The sequence below is a fragment of the Geotrypetes seraphini genome, chromosome 5, assembly GCF_902459505.1.
Source record: "Geotrypetes seraphini chromosome 5, aGeoSer1.1, whole genome shotgun sequence".
NCBI classification, from domain to species: Eukaryota; Metazoa; Chordata; class Amphibia; order Gymnophiona; family Dermophiidae; genus Geotrypetes; species Geotrypetes seraphini.
Window position 1 is genome coordinate 155,670,147 of NC_047088.1, and position 27,736 is coordinate 155,697,882.

The 27,736-nt window shown below is 44.2% G+C and overlaps 1 protein-coding gene across 2 annotated transcripts in view; it reads left to right on the top strand.

Moving 5' to 3' along the window:
- LOC117360764 (aldehyde oxidase 1-like) overlaps window positions 1–27,736 on the top strand; it is a 166,287-nt gene that overhangs the window by 34,885 nt on the left and 103,666 nt on the right. Inside the window, exons 11-14 of one of the 2 annotated variants that reach the window (XM_033945089.1) lie at window positions 11,298–11,449; window positions 12,990–13,083; window positions 15,282–15,391; window positions 22,944–23,128. In XM_033945089.1, the coding sequence (XP_033800980.1) occupies window positions 11,298–11,449; window positions 12,990–13,083; window positions 15,282–15,391; window positions 22,944–23,128 (541 nt within the window). The remainder of the gene's footprint in view (window positions 1–11,297; window positions 11,450–12,989; window positions 13,084–15,281; window positions 15,392–22,943; window positions 23,129–27,736) is intronic. The other variant, XM_033945090.1, reaches the window with a different exon arrangement.

The window sequence follows — 27,736 nt, forward strand, 5'->3', positions numbered from 1 at the left end:
ATGTGAAAAAAGATTAGCTACTTTTGCATCAAACATTGTTAAACTCACATTGCTTGACTGTACTGAACAGAAAAACATTCGTCCACTGTTTTGTCAGCAAGTATTCTTGCCCAAATGTTAATATTGAAAAGTATTAATATCTCTATTTTACACATATATGTCATGTCTGCTTGTTGTTTAGTCCAGGGGTGTCCAACCTGTGGCCCAATGAAGTATTTTGTGCAGCCCCGGTCGAGGGCGATGCAGTGTTTTCTTCTGCTGCCCCTGGGTGTTTACCGTCTTGCCGGCTCCCTCCTCTGTCTTGCTGCAGCGTTTGTAAGTTTGTGCGGCCCCAGAAACATTTTTTTCGGCTAATGCGGCCCAGGGAAGCCAAAAGGTTGGACACTCCTGGTTTAGTCCATTTCCCAGCTTCAATTTTGCATTGGTAAGCTGGGCTATACCGTTGCTGTCCTGAGGTAGGTTAATCTTACACAAAAACTTTGAAAGAAATGTAAAATATAGAAACATGTCCCATCAGAAGAATGGGTTTCAGATGACTTCTTGGCACACACTGTGCACGTCATGTTTTTATTTAGTTGCAAATATTATTTACTGTGGGCAGTGGCGTACCTAGGGTATGTGGCACCCGGGGCCCATCATTTTTTGACACCCCCCCCCCCCATGTAAAATTTTTTTTTTTTTTTTTTTTTGCAATAACCATGAAATGGAATAAATGGTCAGAATAGAAACAGGCAGTGAAAATTTTCTTTTATTGAACCTCATTTATGTAACCATTATGTTAGTTTGGTTTTATGTGTTTTTTGAATAGAAGGGTTTTTATTTCTTTTTTTAAGGTTTTGTAGTTTGTGGTCGAGGTCAATAGGTTGTAGAGTTGGGGGTCAAGTGTTGCAGCTTGAATGGCTAGGAGGTTGTCGAACAGTTTTTTTCTTTTGACGTTTTTGGTTGGAGGGTGTGTGAATGGTGCGTGAGTTCTCCTATGTCTGTTTGAAGTGGATTGAATTATTTAGCTGAAGAAATTAGTTACCCCCCCATTCCACACACATTAATTCTCTTCCATTTTTGTTCCCATTATAAAAAAACACTGATAAGTTCCCAGGAAAAAAATACATTAAAATAAGAAGTGAAAACAAAGGCCCCTACAGATGAGAACATAACATAAGAATAGCCTAACTGGGTCACACCAATGGTCCATCATGCCCAGTAGCCCATTCTCATGGTAGCCAATAGTGCTGCCCGATTCAGAGAAAAGTATTTCATTCGATTCGATTCACCCTGTTGAATCGATTTTTCGATTAGATTCACTGTTAATGACACCGCTTTTTAAGTTTAAACAAAGTATAACAATAAATTTCACAAAGTACTTAAAAAAAAAAATCACATTTTTCCATTAAAGCAGTTCTGGAGACATTTGCTTGAACAGTCTTTTTTTCCCAGTCCATAAGCAAGCAATATGAAAAAGATTTCCTTAATTATCTACTCAAATATTTTTGCTATTTACTTTCATTGTACCTAGACTATTATTCAGTAGAAAAAATTTAGTTTGTTCAATCAAGCAGAACATTCACTCATAGAAGTCCAATGTCCACACAGGATTTGATTGAACAAACCAAATTTTTTCTACTGAATAATAGTTTAGGTATACTGAATAGCAAAAATGTTAAAGCCACACAGAAAAGCAGTAAAAGTCAATAGGTTCTCCAAGTGGGAACAACCTGATGTCTCAGCACTTGAGGAAAAGACCACGTAATAATGTTTATAAGATAAATCATATAAATGATTATACTGAAGCAGGGTGTCCTCAGCGTGAGAGGTAAGCGAGAGGAGAGAATTCTCCAGCGCTTTACACAATAAGGCTCCTCTACCTGCAGTGCACACCATCATAGGACACCTCAGGTGTGCTCAAATTAATCAATGTGATAAATTAAACAGTGATAAACAATTGGTCAATCACAAGAGTGCAAGATCAAACAGGTTGTTCCCACTCAGAGAACCTATTGACTTTACTGCTTTTCTGTGTGAGTAGATAATTAAGCAAATTTCTGATAGCCTACAGAACTGATTCTCACCTTCCATCCCCAGCCCCCAGACTTACCAGACCCCCCCTGCCGATGCATTTACTTACTGCCTGAACTGGATATTAAATCGTGGGGAAGAGAGGAGAAATGCGGGGAAAGAGCCAGCCAAAACTAGTATTTGTTGTTGATGAGTGCACCAATCCAGGGCAAGCAGACGCTTCCCCCATGTCTTAATAACAGACAATGGACTTTTCCTCCAGGAATTTGTCCAAACCTTTCTTAAAACCAGCTACGCTATCTACTTTTAACATAACTTCTGGCCACTTCATTTTTAAGCTTAGATCTTTCCTTCCAAACAGAGACCTTGCTAGATGTCAAATACAGCACAAGGTAACTTCACATGGACTTAACTGTGCAGGAAATGAATCTCCTCATACACCCACCATATAGTGCAAAAATGTGCAAAGGTCTGTTTTTTTCTTTCGATCACTACATAGCCTAATGCCACACAAGCAGCGCTGTTACAAACATATTCTGAAGGTCAATGCTAAGGTTGACAAAGTTTCCTTCCTTGGACCAGAAGGAGATACTGACAAACCACTGGAAGAGATTCTAAAACAACTACCCAGAAATAACACCCAAAGACCCACTCAGTGTGTGAACCAGTTGAGTGGAGTGGACTAACTGGGGGTGGAAATGGGCCCAGAGTTTGCTCAGCAGAATTTCCCAGACTACCTCTTCCTCTCAACACACTGACATGCTACCACCACCACCAACACTAGGAACACCTCACCGAGTATGCCAGCAATGCTTATAAACTTTATAAAACACATTATTATATTTTCTTATAAAGCATATATTTTAACTGAACTCAGCCTTGCCATTCACAAAAATAGAAAAGTTCCCATTTCAAGCTGTCTCATGTACACTTTTCAAATCTAACATATTGTAATCACAAAACAGAAAATAAAATTATTTTTTCTACCTTTTGTTCTCTGATCAATATTCAAATCTTGTTGGTCCCAGGCTCTTGTTGTCTTGCTTGCCAGGGTCTCCTTTCTCCGTGCTAACCATCCGTCTGCCATCTCTGTTCTCCCCTTCCGTTTCCCTTCCCTCTCCCGGAGATCTGGCATCTTTCCTTTTTTTTGTCTCCATCCACAGATTCACCTTTTCTCAACTCCCCACCACCCCAGGATCCACCATCTCTCCCTTTCTGTTCCCAACTATCCTCCTATCCAGTATCTCTATCCCCCCTCCACACCATCCCCTGTTTCCAAGTTCTCTCCCTTTCTGTTCCTTCCCTCCCTAAATCCCATTATGCACCATCTCTCTCCCACTCCTCTGTTTTTAGACCCATTATTTCTAACCCCTAAAGTGTGGCATATGCACGTATCTTTGAACCCCCCCTTCCCTCTCTCCCTCTGTGTACTTTTACACCAGGACCCCCCTCCCCCGAATGTCTGTCCCCCCTCCGAAGGGCTACACCCCACCCCTGAAGACCTGCACCCCCCCCGAAGGACTTTACCTCCCACCCGAAGGTCTGTCCCCCTCTGAAGGCCTGCACCCACCCCGAAGGCCTGCACCCACCCCGAAGGCCTGCACCCCCGAAGGCCTGTCCCCCCCCTTGAAGGCCTGCCTGCTTGTCCCCCCTTGAAGGCCTATCCCCCCTTAAAGGTCTGCCTGTCCCACCCCCTTGTAGGCCTGTCCCCCCCTTGAAGGCCTGACCCCCCCTTGAAGGCCTGCCTGCTTGTCCCCCCTTGAAGGCCTGTCCCCCCCCTTGAAGGTTGGCACCCCCCCAAAGGCCTGCACCCCCTTGAAGGCCTGTCCCACCCCCTTGTAGGCCTGTCCCCCCCTTGAAGGCCTGTCCCCTCCCTTGAAGGCCTGCACCCCCTTGAAGGTCTGCACCCCCCCCGAAGGCCTGCACCCCCCCGAAGGCCTGTCCCCCCACTTGAAGGCCTGCCTGCCTGTCCCCCCCTTGAAGGCCTGCACCCCCTTGAAGGTCGGCACCCCCCCCTGAAGGCATGCACCCCCCTTGAAGGCCTGTCCCCCCTTGAAGGCCTGTCCCCCCCCCTTGTAGGCCTGCACCCCCTTGTAGGCCTGTCCCCCCCCCCTTGTAGGCCTGTCCCCCCCTTGAAGGCCTGCCTGTCCCCCCTTGAAGGCCTGCACCCCCTTGAAGGTCTGCACCCCCCCCGAAGACCTGCACCCCCCCTTGAAGGCCTGCCTGCCTGCCTGTCACCCCCCTCCCCCTTGAAAGTCTGCCTGCCCGCCCGCCCGCCCGCCCCACCCTGAAGGCCTGATGCCCCGACCCACCCCGAAGGACCATTCGCCCCCCTGGCCTCCCCGCACTACCTATGAAGCAGCCGCAGCAGGATCGCGACGTCAGCTATCTTTGCGCTGCTTAGGAGCTGCTTCCTCCGCCGCGGTCCCGCCCCCTCCTCTGACGTCAGAGGAGGGACGGGACCGCGGCGCAGGAAGCAGCGCCCAAGCAGCTGAGGGATTGCTGACGTCGCGATCCTGCTGCGGGCTGCTTCATAGGTGTGCTGGAAGGTCAGTGGGGCGAGCGGTCCTTCGGGCGTGGGGGGGGACTGAGCGGCAAGGCCGGGAACACCCCCTCAGGGCTGGTACCCGGGGCGGCCCGCCCCCCCCCGCCCCCCCCCCCCCCTAGGTACGCCACTGACTGTGGGACAATTAAATTAATGTTCTTTAAAAAAGGTAACAAATTCTAGCCAGCAGAGATTTCCTTTCCCTCTTGCAACTCTGGAAAGAAAAAAGCAAATTTCAAAAGTTCCAGTTGGCAACCCAGCACAGCATTGCTGAGGGTCACCTTGCTTGCTTCCTATCCTTACCTTTGTTCCCCCCCCCTCCTCCCCCCCCCACACACACACACAAACACACTCCTCTATTATCCCAGGGACTTGAACAGTAACAATTTTTTAAACAGAATTTTTTTTTTCCTTTTTGTACCCCTACATTTCTTGTCCTCACCATCCCTTCTCTCTTTTTACCCCTGCCCCCCTCTCTCTCTGATTCCATAAAAAGTAAAAGTTTCCCCTCTGTGCTCCCATTCTTACTTTCATACCATCCCTTCTCTTTTGCTGCCCCCACCTATTCTCTATCCCTATCCCACATGCCCTCCTCATGGACTATTCTCTCCTTTTGGCTCGATTATCAGAAATTGGAGTTACTGGTCTTGTATTGAAATGGCTTACATCTTTCCTAGCCAACCACACTTTCATGATTTCCTCAAATTCCTCTACATCGTTTTCATACTCTTTCACTTGTGGGGTCCTACAAGGTTCAGTTTTATCTCCCCTCCTTTTTAATCTTTTCATTAGTCCCCTAGCCACATTGATCCAATCTTTTGATATAAAATTCTACATATATGCAGATGATATCTTGCTCATATTCTCTAACTCTAACTGGTTCCGTAGCTTCCTTATATCCCGCACCTATCAGGTTCGTTTTAATTATGAGCTTTCCGACACCTGGAGCAATCCATCCGGTGTGCCCCAAGGCTCTCCACTATCCCCATTGCTCTTCAACGTCTACATGTCCTCACTGGGCACGAAGCTAACCCAGCTGGGGATAAAACTATTTAGTTATGCAGATGATTTTACGATTATCATCCCATTCACCAATTCTGTCTCTGAAACTATTCCCAAAGCTTCAGAAGCTATAAACATGATGGAACAATGGATGATAAACTTTAGGCTCAAACTTAATTCAGATAAAACAACTTTTTCATTGCTTCACCACATCCACTTGACATTAAATCACCCCTCTGTATCAATAACCTTAGTTACCCTATCCAGCCCTCCATAAAGATACTAGGTGTAACTCTGGATCAATGCCTAACCATGAAAGACCAAGTAGATTTCTTAATCAGAAAGGGATTTTTCACTCTTTGGAAACTCAGATCCTTTAAAGCTTATTTTGTTACATCGGTTTTTAGAATCCTAGTCCAATCCCTCGTACTAAGCCTGCTTGACTACTGTAACATCGCCTATTTGGCAATTTCCCAAAAAAATATGCGACGCCTACAACTGTTGCAGAATGCGGCAGTCAGACTAATCTTTGGACTAAAAAAATTTGACCACGTGACACCCTACTACCGGCAGCTACATTGGCTGCCGATGAAAGCACGCGTAAAGTTCAAATTTGCCTGTTTCTGCTTTAAAGCATTACACGGACTTGCCCCCAAATACATTACTGACCTTTTCTCCTTCTCAACCAACAGACACAAGAGAAGTTCACATTCCAACTTCATTTCCCCCCCAGTGAGAGGTTGCAAACTGAAAAAACACCATGAATTCCTTCTCTCACACCAAGCAGCATCATGGGGTAAAGACCTAGAACAATTACTTTCGCCCTCTACTTATGAGGAATTTAGGAAACGTCTAAAAACACACCTGTTCCTAAAACATCTTGACAACTGATCCACTTATCTCTTTCCTCTCAATAGCGACCTACTGTCCTTTTGATCACTTTTCTCCTCAACAATGAATTTCCTGTCTACTTCTCTTTCCTCTTCCCTTCTTGACGTCAGTCAATTTGTACCTTTGCTTAATCTTTTGTAAACCGCATAGAACTTCACGGTATTGCGGTATATAAGCTGTTATTATTATTATTATTATTATTATTATTATTAACTCCCTGTCAACATTGATATCAAACCTTTGCAGGACCGTCTCTCTGCCTTAGGCTCCTAGACATCCAATAACAGATTAAAACTAAATCCAGGAAAAAAACACTGCTGCTGCCACTATCCCAACCTACTATTTGGTCTACATGTCCAGGCCATTCTGTCTTTTAGGTACTCGGGAGACTGGCTTGACTTCCAACTTTCTTTCACTAAACAAATTTCAGAACTAACAAGATTAGGTTTTTCCGTCCTATGTTGTCTTTGTTCTATTCATTCTGTTTTGGATTACAATCCTCTATACAGTACACACCTCTTTACACGCTTTTCTTACTTCTCACTTGGACTACTGTAATATAGCTTATGCAGATCTTTCTCAAACACAAATCAAATGACTGCAAAACTGTGCAGCTCATTTTCTTCTCAAAGCAAGAAAGTATGACCATGTTTCTCCACTGCTTTCGCAGTTATATTGGCTCCCCATTAAATGCCACATCATTTTTAAAGTCCTCATATTAAAACATATGGATTATTATTTAGATAATCCCTCTTATCTTTCTGCACTATCCTTTACACACCCTAATGCACTCTCTGCTCCCTTGATGCTAACCGTTCGGTGCTCCCAAACCCTAAGCTGATCCACTATGAGTCCACCCATCAATCTGCAATGGTTTTTTTGTTTAACTCCTGTATTGTGAAATGAGCTCCCAAAAACATATATAATAAGGAATCCTTCACCAGATTTAAATCACTTTTTACTATCAACAAGCTTTTTAGTTCCCTTTTACCTTTCACAGCTGAGATCTACTCCTTTCCTGTAGCACTTTGAATGTTGAAGGTTTGACTGCATTCTTTTGTATGAGTGTTTAAACCTGTCCTATCATTTATGGAGTTCCTTTCCTTTATTTTGTTATTTTTAATTTGATTACTATTGTAGTCTGTCTATATCCTGATTGGGAATATGTAGTATAGAAAGTTTTAATAAACATAAACCAACAAACTGATTTTTTCTATATTTAAGTATCCCCTAAATTCTAGAAAATCAATACCTAAATTTACAATCTTAGTGTTGAAACATTTTATTAAATATTATAAAGCACATAGTAATGTAACAACCACATAGCAAATACATCTCAAAACCAACCCCCCCCCAACAGCCCCTCCCTCACCCGTATGATACACATACCAAAAGGCCCGTTACCCAAAAGGCCATATGACACAGACATAAATGGGAACCAGGGAATCTGGATTCTTATAATCCCCAGATTCAACTGCCAACATTGACCCAAAGATCCTCCACAGTCAATACCACTCCACTAACCGTAACAGCCAGACTAACCCAACAGTCAGAGAAACAGCTCCCCCCCTCCCAAACCATCCACAAGCAAAACAACCCATCCTACAACCTATCCTGAACCCAGAAGATGCCACCCAACCCACGAAAACACACAAACAAACAGCCAGCCCAAGTCCAACACCAACACCCTCTCCCCAACAACCCCATCAGACATACCAAGATTCACTCCACTACCCTCTAAGCTCAGTCAGAAGAAGATTATGCCCTTTCAGATACAAAATACTAAGATATGGATCCCAAAGGCTCAGAAATCGGTGGCCCCCCTTCACATTCCTAGCCTCCAAACAAGCCAACCGATGAACATCACTGCCAGTACCCAGGAGGCTCACTAGATGTTCAGCATTTCAAAATACCTTTCCGAGCCACCAGACTGAGTTTATGACATAGCAGTCTGCAAACCCTCCCATAGTTCCATACGCCCCAGGGAGATCTAATACCAATTGCTCTGGGGTACCAGACAAACCCAGATAAAGTGCATTATGCATAAAATGTAAAATATCCTACTTATAATGTTGAATAAGAGCATATCCCCAAAACATATGGCCAAAGTTCCCTTTCCCCGTCCCACATTTGGGACACAGCATAGAGACTGCACCCCCACAGTAAAAATACTGTTGAGGCATAAGATACGCCTGATAGATCACCCTGTAATTACAACCTAAGTTTTAGTTATACTCCATGTCCCTCCAGAATTACTAGGGCTGGTCATCTCATTGCCAAGCAGTCTAGGCTTCAATATATTAGAACATAAGAATAGCCTTACTGGGTAAGACCAATGGTCCATCAAGCCCGATAGCTTGTTCTCATGGTGGCCAATCCAGGTCCCTAGTACCTGGCCAAAATCCAAGGAGTAGCAACATTCCATGCTACCGATCCAGGGCAAGCAGTGGCTGCCCCCATTGTCTCTCTCAATAACAGACTATGGACTTTTCCTCCAGGAAATTGTCCAAATCTTTTTTAAAACCAGCTACATAAATCTAAATGTTCCGTTTATTCTAGACAACGTTCATTTAAATTCAGTAAGATCCCTAAAAATATTAGGAATTACTATAGATGATAGGTTATCTTTCCATGAACACATTACTAACACTGTCAGAACATGTTTTTACAGGTTGCGTATGATCCGTTCAATTGCCAAATTTTTAGAGCCAAAATCACTAAACATATTGATTCATTCGTTAATTATTTCAAAGCTTGATTATTGTAACTCTTTATTAATAAATGTCACCCAAAAAGAGAAAAAGTGTCGTCAAATAGTTCAAAATACTGCCATCAAATTAATACACAACCGCAAAAAATTTGACCATGTTACACCGCTCTTGATTGAGTCACATTGGCTTCCTGTTGCCCATCGTATTACTTTTAAAATTTTACTCTTAGTTTTTAAAACATTATCTACAAATGAACCCCAATTTATTAATAGATTATTTATTCCCCATAGTACATCACGTTCTTTAAGATCTACCAATCAAAAACTCTTAACAGTTCCATCACTAAAAGTTATTGGAACTCGTCGTCCTGATATTTTTTCTGTAATAGCCCCACAATTATGGAACAGTTTGCCCCAGTATCTTAGGGAAGAAAATGATCTGAAACAGTTTAAAGGCATTTTGAAGAGTTTCCTTTTTAAAGATGCGTTTAATTTATAAGCTTAATTAACGATTTATTATTAATTTTTTTCCTTTTTTATCTTTTTATTCCCCCAATATCTACCCTACCTGTTGTTTTCACCATTTATGTTCTCTTTTATATATATGATTGTAGTTCTACCCTTTCTTCCCCTGTGTATTTGTTAGTTTGTATGACATTATTTATTATTTTGTATGAGAGTATGTCAAATCTATGTATCCTTTTATAATTAATCTGATGTACTTATCTTTTTTTTATCTGTAAATCGCTTAGCAAATTTAAATTAAGCGATTCAATAAGTCAAAAATAAACTTGAAACTTGAAACTTACACTATCTGCTCTTACCACAACCTCTGACAACGAGTTCCAGAGCATAACTATTCTATGAGTGAAAAAAAATTTCCTCTTATTGGTTTTAAAAGTATTTCCCTGTAGCTTCATCGAGTGTCCCATAGTCTTTGTAATTTTTGACAGAGTGAAAAATCCACTTATACCCATCCTACTCTACTCAGGATTTTGTAGACTTCAGTCATATCTCCCCTTAGCCGTCTCTTTTCCAAGCTGAAGAGCTTTAACCTTTGTAGTCTTTCCTCATACGCACTATTGTACTACTCTATATTTCAGTAATCTCTTCAATACTTTGCACTTACTGATGTTACGCTAATAAGTCTGTAGTTTTCCATTTTTTCTTTGCAAAGTAAATGCTGAGAAAATTGTCATTTACATATGTAAGTGCGCTTTACGAACTGGTACCATTATAGAATAAGTGTTACCCATTCGGTATCAGGGGGTGCCTGGTTATAGAATTTCCCCCTTAAACTCTATCCTGCCTCATGGATCTTGAAACATGATGATTCAATAATTATTTTGGTAGAATAAAAACCCCAAACCAAACATTTTTTACAGGACTGTAAGGGGAAGCAAAAAGAAACACCCCCAGGTGTTGCACAGTTCTAACTACTGTGCAGTGGGTCCCAAGTCACAACTGACTAGAGAGAAAGCAATGAGAGATGTACTACCTTCACCTGGATAAAGCTACCATATTGCACAGTTCCAAGAGGGAGATTTTAGTAGTCGTGGATTTAAGATGATGCAATACTGATGCATTATGGAACTTACAGTACTGATTTCAATGATAGACTCAGACTATGGCTGCCACACTGTTTTGGGGAGATAAGTTCAAAAAACAGGAATGGACATAAAGTCTTCCTCTTGAGGCTAGGTAACTTGGCAGCTGTGTCTGAATAGATTAGCTGCTGCCTCTGCACCCAGAGATTGTGGGATCAAATCCCAGTGCTGCTCCTTGTGATCTTGGACAAATCACTTAGGGCTCCTTTTACTAAGCTGCAATAGCGGTTTTAGTGCGTGCTAAATTGCCCCGCACGCTAGACGCTAATGCCAGCATTGAGCTGGCATTAAGATCTAGCCACATAGCGCGGGGTTAGCACGCGCGGCAATGCAGCGCGCTCAAAAAACACTAGCGCTCCTTAGTAAAAGGAGCCCTTAATCTTCTATTGCCCCGATACAAAATAAGTACTTGTATATATGTAAACTGCTTTGAATCTGTAACCATAAAAAAGAGGTATACAAGTCCCATTCTCCCCTCCCCCCTTTAATAAATTAATTGGTAACTGTGTGAAATCTGTTGTGATTTCAGGACTAATGGTGGGTGCTGGCTGCAGCCTGGCTACAGTGAAGGACACCCTGGCAAAAGCTGTTTCTGAGTTCCCCGTGGAGGAGACTAAGATTTTCCAGGCTCTTCTGCATCATCTGCAAACCTTGGCAGGCCAGCAGATAAGGAACATGGCAGTATGTTTTACATAAAGTCATTAAAATAATGGTGTTCAATTTCAAAAGAGAAAAAGGTCTCAAAAATGGCAGATGGATCTGTTTTCAAGTCACGATGTTAAAAACTCAGGTTTGAGATGTTTTTCTCCACATTTTATCTAAATTGCAAGAGGGCATGTTGGGGATCAGAATTTGGACTTTTTCAAGGATAATGGAACAAGATAAATATGTCTAAGGCAAAAAATTGGGACTTTTTATTTGGACCTGTTTCAACCACAGCTATGTCACAAAAAGGTGATCTAACTAATCTGCTGACCACTGGAGGTATTAAGGTATGATCTTCCTTTAATCCCCCGTGTCACTGACCCCCCTCCCACCCCATAAAAATATGACAGTGTCAGTACATACTAGGCTGTATGACAACTTCAGATATTAAGGCCATTCTTATTAGAGCAGCAAGCTGGTCCCAGGAGTAGGAAACTGGTCAGTGGAGTGGACTGTAGAGAAAAGGGCCCAGGTCTATATCCCATTCTAATTAGTGCACTTGTGGTAGAAATTGTGAGCCTTCTAAAACCCACAAAAAAACCCAACTGAACCTATAGTTAGGAGATACCTACAGACTTGAGTGCTTTTGTAGTGGTGTACACAGGGGTATAGCCAGGTTTTGCTATCCCATGCCAGGCTGCCACCTTCTTCTAGCCCATAAATTAGGATCATTTTCAAGTTCCAGCCCTTTCTCCTACCTGCCCCCCTTTCCCAGCCCCAACCCCCTTCTCCCAGCTCTACCCCATTTTACTACCTGTTTCTCCTGTCCCAGCCACAGCTCTCTTGTCCCACCTGCTCCCCATTTCAGCTCCCAGTTCCATCTCCTTCTCTCAGCTTCCTCCCTCTCTAGTCCCATTCCAGCTTCAGCCCCTTCTCTTACCTGCTCCCCTTTCCCAGTCCCACCCCCTTCTCCCACCTTCCCCCTTTTCCCAGTCCCACCCCTTTCTTCCACCTGCCCATCCTTTCCCATCCCCAGCTCCAGCCCCTTTTCTGAGCCCCATCTTCAACCTTCTCCTACCTGTTACTCTTTATCAGCTTCCAGCTCTAGCTCCTGCCCTCTTCTCCCACCTGTTCCCTTTTTCAGTCCCCAGTTCCGGCTCCTTCTCTTGACTTCCTCCCATTCCAGCCCCCAAGTTCCAACTGAAACCCCCTTCTCCTACCTTCTCCCCTTTTTCCATCCCGCAGTTCTAGCTCAAGGTCCCTTCTCCCACCTGTTCCCTTTTCCATTCCCCAGTTCTAGCACAAGGTCCTTTCTCCTTGCCCCCCTGAACATAAAAACATCTGGAAAACAGTGATTTATGAAACAAAAAAAAACCCAGAAGTTTTTCCATTGTAAATTGCTATGTTCAGAATGAGAATGTTAAGCATTTTTTAGAAAAACATCTACAACTGGACATCATATCTAAAATGCTCCTCAATGTGTGCAACTCTTCTAAAACAATGAAAACTTCAATATATGGCACAAATGACATTACATAAAACTCAAGTTAACAACTTTTGTGGGGTTTTTTTCCAGTCCATAGGAGGACACATTATAGGTCAAGTTTTCACTTCTGACCTGCATCCTGTTCTAGCTGCAGGACACTGTTCTGTCAATCTAATATCTAAAGGTGAGAATTATACTGAAGAGAGAGGGGCATGGTACATTTTAACCAAGAACAACTGTAGGTTCCATAACAAAAAATAATACTGTTATACAGTAGCTTATGGACAAAGGAAGCAGCAGCAGTAACCTTTGAAAAAGCAAGAACAGACATGGAGGAGTAGGAAAGCAGGTTCACTCATGATCTTGGGCAACTCGCTTAGCCCTTCATTGTCTGATTCTGTATAGTGAGACTTAAGTTGTGTGTGAAACCTAATTGCTAAACAAGCCAATCAGTGCTGATGCTAATTGGCACCAGTTAGAATCTGCGCATTGAACTTGCTAAGCGTATTCTATAAAGTGCTGTGCATAAATTCAAGTATGCACTGCTCAAAAAGGCCAGGGCAGAATCTTGGGCGTTCCTAAAGTTATATACACTGTCATAGAATACTCCCCATCTGTGCACAACTTAAGCACAGGTATTTAAGTCTGGATTTTGTTTGCCTAAATGGCCGCACCTAAATGTTAGTCACACCCGACCTTTACGCTTCCTGCCTGGTCCCACGCTGCTCTGTGATTGGCTGGAGTCTAAGTGGGGCAAAATCCAAATTACCTGGCATTTTCTGGTACTTCTGCAAAAAGCATTCTTTGAGGACAGGTGGGGAAGAAAATGAATAATCTGGCCACATGATATTGCAATTCAATACACAGTGAAGTGGTTCACAAGATTCAGGGGCAGTTCATGAAAGTTATGGAGTGATACGGGGCTATGTGCAGAGATCCACTATGGGGTCTCGTTTGCATGCATAGGACAGTACTGGCTGAAAATTGGAGCTGAAGGGAAGAGCCATGTCATAAAACACAGTTGTTCAATTTGAGTGACAGCCCTGGGAGGATCCCCAATGAAAGAGCGCAACCAAGAGCCTTGGGCATGGGTGTTAAATCTTTTTCCTGGAAAAGAAAGAAAATGGTGCAAAGATGCTGATTATATCTCTACCTGGTACAGATAAAAATCTAACCTCCCCCTTTTTACAAAGCCACATTAGTGGCTGCCACGCAGCAACAGCACTAAAGCCCATTAATTCCCAATGGGCTTCGGTGCAATTTGGCTACTGGTAATCGGCTTAACAAAAGAGGACCTAAAAGAAAAAGGACTCCTTTTACAAAGGTGCGCTAGCATTTTTAGCGCACACACCAGATTAGCGCGCACTATAGCGCTCGCTAGCTGAAAAACTACCGCCTGCTCAAGAGGAGGCGGTAGTGGCTAGCGCGCGCGGTATTTTAGCGTGCGCTATTCCACGCGTTAAGGGCCTAATGCACCTTTGTAAAAGGAGCCCTAAGTAACACATATACAGTATATGCTGAAAAAGGTCCTGCTCCCATTGCACAATTTGCGAAGGATCCTTTGCATCCTATGGAGTATATAGGCCTCTCCCACACTAACAAGACAAAGTTTAGAGTGACAGAGGACTTGCAGGCCCGAGGGGACATTATCCTCATCCCCAGACAGAGCTCACTTTAAAAGTGCAGCCAGCCACAGAAACAGGGATCCCCATTTCAATGCATACATTTGCACCATTTTGAAAGTCTTCAAATGTAATTTTCTTCCCTAACCTTTCTTAGCCCTGCATCTGCTCCTTCTTATCAGAAGGTAAAAGTACCCACAATATGATCCCTGTAGATATTTTCACATGCCAGGGGAGGGGGATGGGCAGTTTTCAATAGGAATTTTTATATGATTAAACAATATTTGACTTTAAAAAAGTGTTGAAAATTTCTTTCATGAGGAGTAATTGTAAGCCATTTCAGTTGATTAAGCAGCGTTTTACCTCTTGAAATAGGGTTTTTAGAAAGTTATGGGTAAGCATGCACACATGTACCTTTAGCCACAAAAGGCAAAAGCATTTCTCAGAGCAGAGCTTGGAAATACACACAAGCTTTTCAGTTTTCAAAAGTATGCATGTATTTGTATTCTGAAGAAGTACTTGCATGGCTTAGCAGGTAGAAATGTGTGTGAGCATTTTTATTCTTTGAAAATGAATGCAATGTCCACTGACACATAGTACAGAGGACTCTGTGCTTACTTGGCTATTTTTAATATTACCCCACTAAGGCCTATTGCTGTGTATTATGTGCTATGTTTTAAGTGGAATATGCAGTAGAATAGTACAAGTAAAATAGTGAATTAATTTTCTCTTCTAAAACTCACTTTTTTTTTTAAATCAGATCGTGCACGACAAGTTCCTCTGGATGCAAAGTTTTTTGCTGACCTTACAAATTCAGGCCCTAAATCAGAAGAAATCCTCCTCTCTGTTCAAATTCCTTTTTCCACGACGGTAAGGGGCAGGTGTGAATTGGGATGGAGCTGGATCAAATGTCCAAACTTTAGAAACACAGAAACATGATGGCAGATAAAGGCCAAATGGCCCATCTAGTCTGCCCATCCGCAGTAACCATTATCTCTCTCTCTCTCTGAAAGATCCCACGTGCCTATCCCAGGCCCTTTTGAATTGAGAGACAGTCTCTGTCACCACCACCTCTTCTGGGAGACTGTTCCATGCATCTACCACCCTTTCTGTAAAAAAAAGTATTTCATTAAATTACTCCAGAGCCTATCATCTCTTAACTTCATCCTGTGCCCTCTCATTGTAGAGTTACCTTTCAAATGAAAGAGACTCGACTCATGCACATTTACATTATGTTGGTATTTAAACGTCTCTATCATATCTCCCCACTCCCGCCTTTCCTCCAAAGTATACAGATTGAGATCTTTAAGTCTGACCCCATATGCCTTATCACATACCATTTAGCTCTGTTTTCAGTGCTTTTTGCTTTCTAGTGGATTTGGATAAGCCATCTTGTAACTTTACAGCTCCTCTGCTACTCACTAGAAAGGATTTTAGAGCACACTGTACACAGTCCTCATCTTCTGAGATTATAAAGGATTCATTCTGACTACCTTATTCAGTGGTATATGACAAGCAATGACATAAACTTACTGTTCGTGCGATCCCAGAGCTTTCCCTCTGATGCAACTTGCTTTTTCTGCATAGGTGGGCTTACAGCGAGAAGGCTCTGGGACAAGTGCAAACAGCAAGTTTGAGTTACTGTTCACTGCCAGCAAAGAACTAGGTACATAGGATGGGGGTGGGAGGTTAAGAAATGTCAGATTACTTGGTGGGGTACAGAGGAGGGGAGAGATGCAGGCTGGGGGTGGAGTTCTCAGGCCCACCTGAAATTTGGTACCTAGCTATGTCACTGGTTCAAGGAGGGAGATTTTAGATCAGTCTTGGGTTTCTTAGTATCATCGCTTGATGCATTTATAGTACTTAGAAATAACAGAATATGTTTATTTATTTATTTTAAAAATTTCTTCCCTGCTTAACACCTAAGCGGGTTACAATACAAATCACACACATTCAGGACCTCCTAAAACTCTTCCCCCTTTGAACTGCATTATGTAAGAACTCTACTCAGAGGAAACATCAACAAAATCAATATTCATAGATTTTTACCAAAATTCCCTATCAAATGAATATAAGATAACATTTAAAATTTTCACCTACTTTTTCCTTATTTGGAATGTGTCAAGAGGAAGCAATTGCCTTAGAAACTCAGACAGAAAGTTCTGATAGTGACACCAGTGTTTGATAAAGGGCCCGGTTTGCTAAGGATCATGGGACGTGTGACTCATGAGGCTACTTACATTGTTATAACTATGGCCTATGTGCTCTGTATTTGCTGTGGTGCAATTATTGCTGCTGCTTCCATCCCTCTTCCCCACTCCTGTTTCATGCAGGCCATGTGGAGGGTAATTTCAGATTGCCTATATGTGAAAGCCATGAAGATGCCTAACTTCAGCCTGTTTTTTTAAAGACATCATGCATATTGTTATACATGATTATTTTATTAAAGCTCTGTTATGTGTAGAAAATCCTTTCTAAAATTACTCCACAAATGCAAAGTTCCTTCTACTGCTTTTCAAACAAGATCCAGGGTGCTATCCTAGCTATTAAGTAAAGTCTTAACATGGCCTGCTCAGTGGGATGGGGGTCAGGTTTACAAGACAATAAACCAATGTGATCCAGCTAAGTCAAATGCTGGTAGTTCAAGTTCAAGTTCAAGTTTATTGATTTTGATATACCAACCATCAAATTAATATCTAGCTGGTTTACAATAAGATTACAGGATAGAAAAGAAAAAAAATAACAATAAAGTATATATATAGTTAATTTAATAGTATTGTGTGAACATAAATAACATTACAAGACAAACTGGAAGTAGGGTGGTAGGGAGGGAAGGTTAAAAGTTACATATTGGAGATAGAAAAAGGTGACAGTGGGGTTAGGATAAAACATGAGGGGGGGTCATGATATCAGAGCTATTTAATGTTTGCAAAAGAGGGAATAAGTGAGACTCTATATGATATCAAATGCATCGCGGATAAGGAAAGGATAAGAAAACAAAGTGCATAAGGGAAGAGGCAAACCAGAAGGAAATTTTAACAACGAGAGGGACAGGTGTCAGAAAAGGAAAAGAAACCAAGTCAGGAGCAAGGAAGGAAAGTGGAGGTTTATGAGTTGAAAGTTGATCAACCATACTGGGACAGAGCGAAGGTCATCAACACAGTATCCTGATTCCAACAGTGGCCATCCCAGGTCACAAGTATCTGCTTATCAAAGGAATAAGCAGTGGATTTTCTCAAACCATCTTAATAATGGCTTATGGACTTCTCTTTCAGAAAATTATCCAAACCTCTTTTAAACCCTGCTAAGCTAACTGCTTTCACTACATTCTCCAGCAATGAATTCCAGAGTTAATTGCCCACTGAGTGAAGAAACATTTTCTCTGGTTTGTTTTAAATCTACTACTTAGTAGTTTTATTGTATGCCCCCTAGTCCTATTGGAAACAGTAAACAAGCAATTTACATCTACTCATTCCACTCCACTCAGTATTTTATAGACTGTAAATGACTTAAGCGGGTTCCGCAGGAAAAACCCTGTGTACATACAGGCTTGGACACACTTGCAGGTGCATTGAGCTCTTTATTCATTTACAGAACTGAGCCTGTTGCCTCACTGACTCAGGGAAGACAACATAAATTCTTAACTCCTAAGAGTTCAGTCAAATTCATCAGTCTTTATTGGTGTACAAATTTTTGAGCCTGTTGCCTTACAGTGAAAATAAACTCTTATTCTTAAATGACCAGCAGGCTGGAAACCAGGACTCTGGGATTTCAGCCCAGAGTGCTCCTGTGGCCAGCAACTGCCCTACTCCAACCTCAGGTTTTATTACTCTTTAGTCGGTCAATTAGGTCTGACCCCAGCCAGCACCTATTATAGATTTCATAGTCTTTAAACAAGAGAGCTGGCTTACCTCAGCCAAACAGACACCAACTGTCACCTTGATGCCCTCTCGTCCCTATGGCTTCTTTTTAGCCCACAGCTAGGGAAAGCTTCTCTTCCTTTAGACCTCTTGCCTTAGGATCATTCTTACAGAAGTCTTTCCCTTGGGGACCTCTCTGAATGACTATTCTCTGGGGCACATATACTCCTCCTTGCCTGAGTCCCACCCCTATGACTCAGCAGGGTTGTTCCACTCCCTCTATGATAGCTTACTCTTGACTAATGCCCCCTTCTGTCCAGTGGTATAATTGTAGCAACAGTGAGAGAAAACCCCTTACACTCTCACATATCTCCCTCTCAGTTCAACCCTAGTAGATTGAGTGCCTGCTTCCACCAGGGGCATCCCCCCAAAGGATTGAGGGTGACTCAAAGGACTACCAGGACCCCCCACAATAACAGGGGATCCCTGAGATGACCCAGACTACCACCATGCAACCATCCATGACACAGCATTCTTTCAGCAACCGCACAGGGTACAGTAAGCACATCAGCCATTGGGCCCCGTCATATCAATGGCTTTGCAACCCTTGACCTTAACTTTCCATCCACCATTCTGGAGTCACCTCCACAGACTCCAGGCACTCCCGTAATATCCACTTCTTTCTTCATGAACCGCTTGGTAATTCGTGTTCTGCAGTCTGGTAACTTCTTGTTTCATTCCACCACTGGAGGGCCCAGTAACAATGGATCCTCTGGCTACTCCCCTTTGGCCAGGGGGCACCAGTGTTGAGTTTGCATCTTTAATTGCCCGCACAGCTTGCTGTTCCCATCAGCACTCATCTCTTCAATATCAGTCCAGGTACACACTGCCTGACCTGAAACTTCCAGTCCTGATATCACCTGCTCTTGTGGTGCCAACTCCTAGCACACATATTCTGCAACAGCAGTGCCTTTGCTTTAAACTCTCTTCCGAGTTGGGCCCTCCAATTCTGCAACTCTTGTAAAGACTCTAGGAGAATCCCACCTTTGAGAACATCTCCATGATAGGTTGTGGTTGCATCATGGTGGCTCCCTTACAGACCTGTACTGTCTTTCTAGATTCCACTTTCAGCAAGCTCCATTGGTCTTCACCTTGAGATTGGTTCCCACTTCCAGAAGACATCAACTCTACAGGCACAAGCATCTGTTGTCTCCTCCTCATTACCAGGCCACATGTTCAGACTGGAACTCTGCCTTACGCCGAGATTTTTGTCTCCTGGGGTTTGTCCACCTGCTGTGCTTTCATTACATTCATTCATATTCATATTCATTACATTCTTCATATTCTGAAGAGATGGTCTTGGCAGGCCAATAGACTCCTATAGTGTAAGTTGCATTTCCCCTGTATTTTTATTTATTGATTTGATTTTTTTTTAGCCTGTCCTCCCAAAGGAGCTCAAAATGAGTTACAAAACAGGTACTTTAAGCATTTTCTCTATCTGTTCCAGTGGGCTAACAGTCTATCTAATGTATCTGGAGCAGTGGAGAATTAAGTGACTAGCCCAGGGTCACATGGAGCAGTGTGGGGTTTGAACTCACAACCTTAGGGTGCCGATGCTGTATCAGTGCAGGTGGTCAAGGCCACCAGCGTGCTTGACTTTAAGAATAAATGGGACATCCACGTGGGATCCTAATGGGGGGGTCGGTAGAGTGGGCAGACTTGATGGGCTATAGCCCTTTTCTGCCGTCAACTTTCTATGTTTCTATGTTTCTATCTCTAGCCACTGTGCCACACTCTCTTCCTCAGGGTCATAAGAACATAAGAATTGCCACTGCTAGGTCAGACCAGTGGTCCATCGTGCCCAGTAGTCCACTCATGCGGCGGCCCTTAGGTCAAAGACCAGTGCTGTAAATGAGTCCAGCCTCACCTGTGCATGTTCAAGTTTAGCAGGAACTTGTCCAACTTTCTCTTGAATCCCTGGAGGGTGTTTTCCCCTATAACAGCCTCCGGAAGAGCGTTCCAGTTTTCCATCACTCTCTGGGTGACGAAGAACTTCCTTACGTTTGTACAGAATCTATCCCCTTTCGACATTAGAGAATTCCCTCTCGTTCTCCCTACCTTGGAGAGGGTGAATAACCTGTCCTTATCTACTAAGTCTGTCCCCTTTTGTATCTTGAATGTTTTGATCATGTCCCCTCTCAATCTCCTCTTTTCAAGGGAGAAGAGACCCAGTTTCTCTAATCTCTCGCTGTATGGCAACTCCTCCAGCCCCTTAACCATTTTAGTCCGCTCTTCTTTGGACCCTTTCGAGTAGTACCATGTCCTTCTTCATGTATGGCGACCAGTGCTAGATGCAGTACTCCAGGTGAGGGCGCACTATGGCCCGGTACAGCGGCATGATAACCTTCTTCGATCTGTTCGTGATCCCCTTCTTTATCATTCCTAGCATTCTGTTTGCCCTTTTCGCCGCCGCTGCCGCAGCTTATTGCATGAATGGCTTCATCGACTTGCCGATCAGAACTCCCAAGTCTCTTTCCTGGGAGATATACAATGTCGACCAGGTCGCCCTTGTAGTTCCTTTTCTCATCCTCATATCTCGTTCCTCTTCAGCCATGTTCCTTTCCTCAAGATAGTATTTAGTCCAATCTACAGGGCACTGCTGCTGGTTTATCCTCCCATTCCTGCTCCCAGATTGTCATCTTGAAGTCTCACTTCTCAAGCAGCCTGGTTTCCCACCAGTATATCCTGGATTGCTGACTTTTAACCAGCAATTCCACTCCACGATTTCTAGCTGCTCCAGTTTTAGCTTCTTTCTCTTACACAGCTTGGAGTCTCTTACTCCCTGTTGTCTGCTGTGCATTCAGGAGCTGGCCTTGTATCAACACCCTTAGCTCCTGCTCCATTCTGTAATCTGTAACAGCTTTCTTACAGTTTTATTTTTCCTCCTTAGACCACTTCCTTTACACTACTTCCAGCTGCAATCATTGTGCTGGATATATAAGGCTCTCCAGCTTGCTCTTCCCTTTCTCTCACCTCATGCATTTGCCCGCAGGCTGTACTTGCTCACCAGGTGCATTCAGCAGCTTGATCAAGACTCAGGTTTGTCAGAATCCTGTTTGTAGCTTTCTGTTTAGACCCACTAAACAAACAAAAAGAAAAAAAATTCCTGCTTGTCCAGCTTTTATCTTCTTAGCTGCTAGTTGAAACCTGCTCCCCTTCCTGAAGTCCCAATTTCTGGAGGTACTGTATTTTTCACTCCATTAGATGCACTTTTTTTCCCCCAAAAGTGGGTGGAAATAAGGTTGTGTCTAATGGAGCGAATACCCAAAGCGCCCCCCCCTGTTAACTTATTTTAATGCTGCCACCCTCTCTTTAATGCTGGCCCTCTTCCTCCTCCTCCTCCCCCCCCCCCCCCCGCGCGTACCTTTTTTTTAAACTTCTGGCGCCTCACATGCTGAGAGCAGCACACAAGGGTTGCTGGCCACCTGGTCCCTGCCACTTCCGTCGAGAATTCATATGCAGCTGCCTCCTCTTCTGTTCTCTCATGGCATAGAGGCGCACCAGGCTGCCTGCCTGGTCCCACACCGCTTCCCGTGAGAACTCAGTTTTTAAAAAAAGGTACGCGGGGGGAGGGGGGAGGAGGAAGAGGGCCGGCAGAGGGGAGGAGGAAGAGGGCCGGGGCCTGCCTGACGCCTGCCTGGGTAGTGAGGAGGGAGAGGCCGGGGCCTGCCTGCTGTCTGCCCGGGGGGTAGTAAGGGAGTAGGGAGAGGCTGGGGCCTGCCTGCTGCCTGCCTGGGAGGGAGAGGCCGGGGCCTGCCTGCCTGCCTACCCTGCCGAATTAAAAATAGGGAGGGAGAGGCCGGGGCTTTCCTGCTGCCTGCCTGGGGAGGGGAGAGAGGCCTGTCTGCCTATCTACCTGCCCGCCCTGTCCCCTGTCTGCCCTGTCCCTACCTGCCTGCCAGCCACTAGGCCTGCCTGTCCTGTGCCCTATCCCGGCCTATCACTAGACCACCAGAGGGGGGACAGGGTACAGAGCCTGGCAGAGAAGGGGGAAGAGTGCAGAGCTTGGCAAGGAGTGTGGGGTTGGGTGCAGAGCCTGGCAGGGAGAATTTGGTTCAGAATGGTTTTTTTCTTGTTTTCCTCCTCTAAATTTAGAGTGTGTCTTATGGTCAGGTGCATCTAATGGAGTGAAAAATATGGTTTGTGGATCAGCTTCTTTGAAGAAGAAGCTTACATCCTCCAGACTTCCACTATGTGTGCATGACATGAGCAGGTTCCGCAGGGAAACCCCTGTGTACATACAGGCTTGGACACACTTGCAAAGAAGTTTTATATGTGTCTCGACAGAAATATTCCAGAAATTTATAGGTTGAATTTTATGGAATTTTGATCATAGATTTGAAATCTTTGTAATGATATTATTGTAATGTATTTGAATTTATCTTCTGTTTATTAACTGTTTTGGACCCTAATTGGTGATAATATGGTATATAAAATCTAGATTAGATTAGATTCTGATTGCAAGATCCTATAAGAACCCATATCTTTCTGTACCTTTACAGTGGGAGTTGGTATATGCTTTCAGGCAGGCCCAACGTCGTGAGAATTCTTTAGCCATTGTCAACGCAGGGATGAGAGTCCTGTTCAAAGAGGGCACAGACAACATTCAGGACATGAGCATTTTCTATGGTGGTATCAACCCAAGCATAGTGAGTGCAAAGAAAACCTGCCAGGGACTGATTGGAAGGTAAGAGTTACTGACAGACTGTATTGTCTTCAGCAGAAACAACAGGTTGAAAAGCTGATATAAAAGCTTGTCAGAAAATTTAACCTAAGAACATATGAGTTGCATACTGGGACAGTCTGGAGGTCAGTATCCTATGGGAACTCCTAGGGTCATAGTATAGGCACAACAGGGGTAGCGTTTTGATGTTCCTATATATTTTATCTACTAAATAAGGAAAAATACAGAGATGTTCAATAAACTAACTTAAATAAGATGGAAAATAAACTCATATCAAGTTGATTTTATTACCAGACCTCAAACACTCAAGGCACTACTTATTAATTTTTCGTACCCTTACAGGGGTGATGTGTTCATCATCGATCTTGGAAAGATGACATGCATTTATTAATTAATTATTTTTACAGGCTCAAAAAGTGATAATGTGCTTATAGTGCTGTATAGGAAAGGCATAAAGATAAGTGCCTTTCCTTTACAGCACTATAAGCACATTATCACTTTATGAGCCTGTAAAAATAATTAAAAATGAATAAATGCATGTCATCTTACCAAGACCGATGATGAACACATGACCCCTGTAAGGGTACGAAAAATCAATAAGTAGTGCCTTGGTGGTTGAGGTCTGGTAATAAAATAAACTTGATATGAGTTTGTCCTATATATTTTATAAAATATCCAAGGTGCCAATGTAGAGTGGTAACTTCACAGCAAGTGTCAGTGGGTGGTCAGCTTTTGTTCTCTCCTGGTGCTGGTTCTGGTATCCTATTTTATAAAGCCACTTAAGTATCGTCATTGTCTTTTTAAAATCTGTGCCTTTTTAGACTTCTTACAGAGGTGTCCTCTTATAAAATCAAGCCTGTTGTTTTAATTGTGGAAAAGAACAAGGAGCTTGAGACAAAATCTTACCCCAGAGCTTAGATTTTCTAAGTTCAGCCCTGGTAGAAAGGATATACTGTACTAATTCTCCTTCTTGAAGGAGTCAAGCAAATCACATTTAATGAACTTGTAAACTCTTACCTAACATTAATAGCAGAGAATAATAAAGGGTGATCAAAATAGAAGGCAATGCTCTGTTATGAATAGGGAACTGGTCCTCCCCAAAGAGCTCAGAAAGGGTTAAAGGCTAATATACTCAATAATATTAAGGAGTTAAATAGTAATTATTTATGTTAATAGGTCAATTTCATGAAAATACTCGACAAGTTATAAAACCAATATATATCTAAAAAACACAATATGCTGTGTAATAGTAATAAATATTCATTAATATAAGTGAACTCCAACCATCATAGGGACCATCATAGCACTCACAGTCCCTAAACCTTCCTTATCTATAATAATAAAATGCTAAGCGCCCATGCGCACTCTCACCGCTTGTTCCCTGATATCTGATCTGTCAGGATGTGCCGGCAAGAGTGCGCATGCACGCTTACTACGTATCCGAAGGTACGCTAGAGACGCGACAGGTGCATTCGGTGGCGGGACATTTAGAGGCAGCCAAAGAGGGGGAAAATAAAAGTGTGCCATAGTCATCAGAGGGCGTGGGGCAGCGGTCCGGGAGTGACAGAAAAGGAGAAGCGAGAGTTGATGTCACTTGGAGACGGCCGCCACAGCCCCTGTCACCGCCTAGGCCTCCCGGCTACTCACAAGCACCCTCCAAAGGGCTGGGGCACAAAGAGCGCCTCCTGCCCCCCCTCCCCCCCCCTCTCCGGGACGAACCGAGAAACGGAGCCGGCCCAGACTCCACGACAGACCCGAGGAGCCCAGCAACTTTCAAGCTCGGCTCTTGCGCTGACTCCGCCGCCCAGGGCCCAAATCCTTAGCCGCCCCTCCCTTCCCTTCCCTTCCCGCGGTTCCAACTACGAACCTGGTGATTCCAGCAGCGTGTGCAGCAGTCTTCACACGCTGCTTCGGGCCCTTCTACTGCCCTAATTTGCTCTGCCGCATCTCTGATGATGTCATCAGGGACGTGCCAGAGTAAATCAGGGCAGTAGAAGGACCCGAAGCAGCGTATGAAGACTGCTGCACACACTGCTGGAATCGCCAGGTTCGTAGTCGGGACCGCGGGAAGGGAAGGGAAGGGAGGGGGCGGTAAGGGACTAAGGGAGCCGGACAGACCGCGGGAAGGGAAAGGGGGTAGAGGAAACGCTACTGCTGCTGCACAGGGAAGTGGTATGGGGGGGAGGGAAATGGAGGGGAAGGGAATGCTGCTTTGGCTGCTGCATAGAGAAGTGGTGGGAGAGAAATGCTGCTGCATAGGAGGCAGGGAGAGAGACAGATAGATAGAAAGACAGACAGACAGAGGGAGGAAGGGAGACAGAAAGAAAAGAAGAAAGACACAGGGGCAGGGAGATACACAGAAAGACAGACAGACAAAGGGGGCCAGGGACAGAGACAGACAGAAAGAAATACAGCGGGAGGGAGAGAGAGACAGAAATAAAGACAGACAGACATATATTCTAGCACCCTTTAATGTAACAGGCTAAAATACTAGTACAGTAATAATAGTCAAGAAGAAATGAAAAAAACACTGATCTGCTCTGATCTCCAGTTTGGATAGGAGAATGCCTCCAGCCTGTAGCTGATGCCCCCTTCCTGACAACGCTTTTTGCGAAACTCGAGTCAAAGGGAGGCTATGGGAGTTTCAAATTCGGGGAGTCTTTATTAAGATGGATATCTGTTACGAGCGCTGGATTTGAACAAAGCATTTGCTACCTTCTTTTTGCTTATTTGAAGATAAGTGTTTTTTCATTTCTTCTTGACAATTATTACTGTACTAGTCTTTAAGCCCATTACATTAACGGTGCTAGAATAGATGTGTCTGTCTGTCTGTGTTTCTTTCTCTCTCTCCTTAGCCACTGTTTGTGTCCTTCTATCTTTCCCCTCCCAAGCAAAGCTGTATGCCCCCAGCACAACCCTCCCCCCAAAGCAACCCCCTTTCCCTCTCCCTGACTGTCTCTCCGTGGCCCCCTTCTGTATTCACCCCAGAGCAAAGCAGTTTGCCCCAGCACACACCTCCCCCCAAAGCAGCCCCATTTCCCTCTCCCTAACTGTCTCTCCATGGCCCCTTCTGTCTTCCCCCCCACAACAAAGCTGTCTGTCCCCAGCACACTTCCCCCCCCCGCCTAAAGCAGCCCCCTTTCCCTCGCCCTGTCTCTCCATGGCCCCTTCTGTCTTCCCCCCAGAGCAAAGCTGTCTGTCCCAAGCACACTGCCCCCCCCAAAGCAGCCCCCTTTCCTTCTCCCTATCTCTCCCATGGCCCCTTCTATCTTCCCCCACAGCAAAGCTGTGTGTCCCCAGCACACCTCCCTCCCAAAAGCAGCCCCCTTTCCCTCTCCCTGTCTCTCCATGTCCCTTCTGTCTTCCCCCTCCCCCCCGAGCACAGCTGTCTGTCCCAAGCACACCCCTCCCCCCAAAGCAGCCCCCTTTCCCTTTCCCCCTGGCCCCCCCTGTATTGGCCCCATTCTTACCTTCCCTCCATCCCGGCATCTTCTGGCCTGCTCCTCTTCAAAGCAGCCTGCGATCGTGGTGGCTGGCTTTAGCGAACCTCGCAGGCCACTCTCTAACTCGGTAGCACGTTCCCTCTGACATGATCCCGTGCGTCAGAGGGAACTGCTACTGAGTTTGGAGTGCGGCCTGTGCGGTTCGCTAAAGCCGACCACAATCGCAGGCTGCTTTGGAAGAGGAGGAGAAACGGCGGCGGCGGTTGGTGAGTTGAAGGTCCAGTGTGTTCCCTGCCGCGGACGCGGGCAGGGAGATCGCTTGCCTGCGCTTCGGGTTGGTGAGTGAGGGCGGGAGGTGGGGGAGTGGCCAGAGTGATCCCTGCAGCCGGGTTCTAAAATGGAACACGGCCACAGATCACACACCACAGCGGCAGGGATCATGCTTTTTTAAAAGCACATGCGCCGCTAAAGTTTTATTATATAGGATAAGGAAGGTTTAGGGAATGTGAGTGCTATGATGGTCCCTGTTGTACAACTGGCGCTTGTACTTTTAATAGTACTTTATGCACGGATCGGTTGGTGACTGAGCACTTCACTTATATTTATTACTATTACACAACATATTGTGTTTTTTAGATATATATTGGTTTTATAACTTGTAGAGTATTTTCATGTAATATACATAATATACAGTGAACAGGTTACAATTTGCCATTGTTACAGTACAAGTTTATATCCTAACTCGACACATATTAGAGATATTGTACCAATATACATAATATACAGTTTACAGGTTGCAATGTGCCATAGTTACAGTGCAAGATTTTTCAATACAAGTTTGTATCCTAACGCACCATATACCGAGGATCTTGTATCAATATGCATTTTTTTGTAATCTATCAGTCATGGGCGGGGGAGTTAGGTGAGCAGGTATGTTTTTATTGCTTTCCTAAAGTTGAGGAGTTCTTCAAGGGATCTAATCTGTGGGGGTAGTTGACTCCAGTGGCTTGGTATGAAGTGGGAGTAGGAATGTCGTTTGGCGATTTGCATTGAAGGGCATTTTGAGGCATATTTCATCCTGGGAGGGGCGGGACTTGTTAGGCACGTACGGAGGAAGCTTGGTCATCATATAGTCGGGCGCCATGTCGTATAAGTATTTGAACGCTTG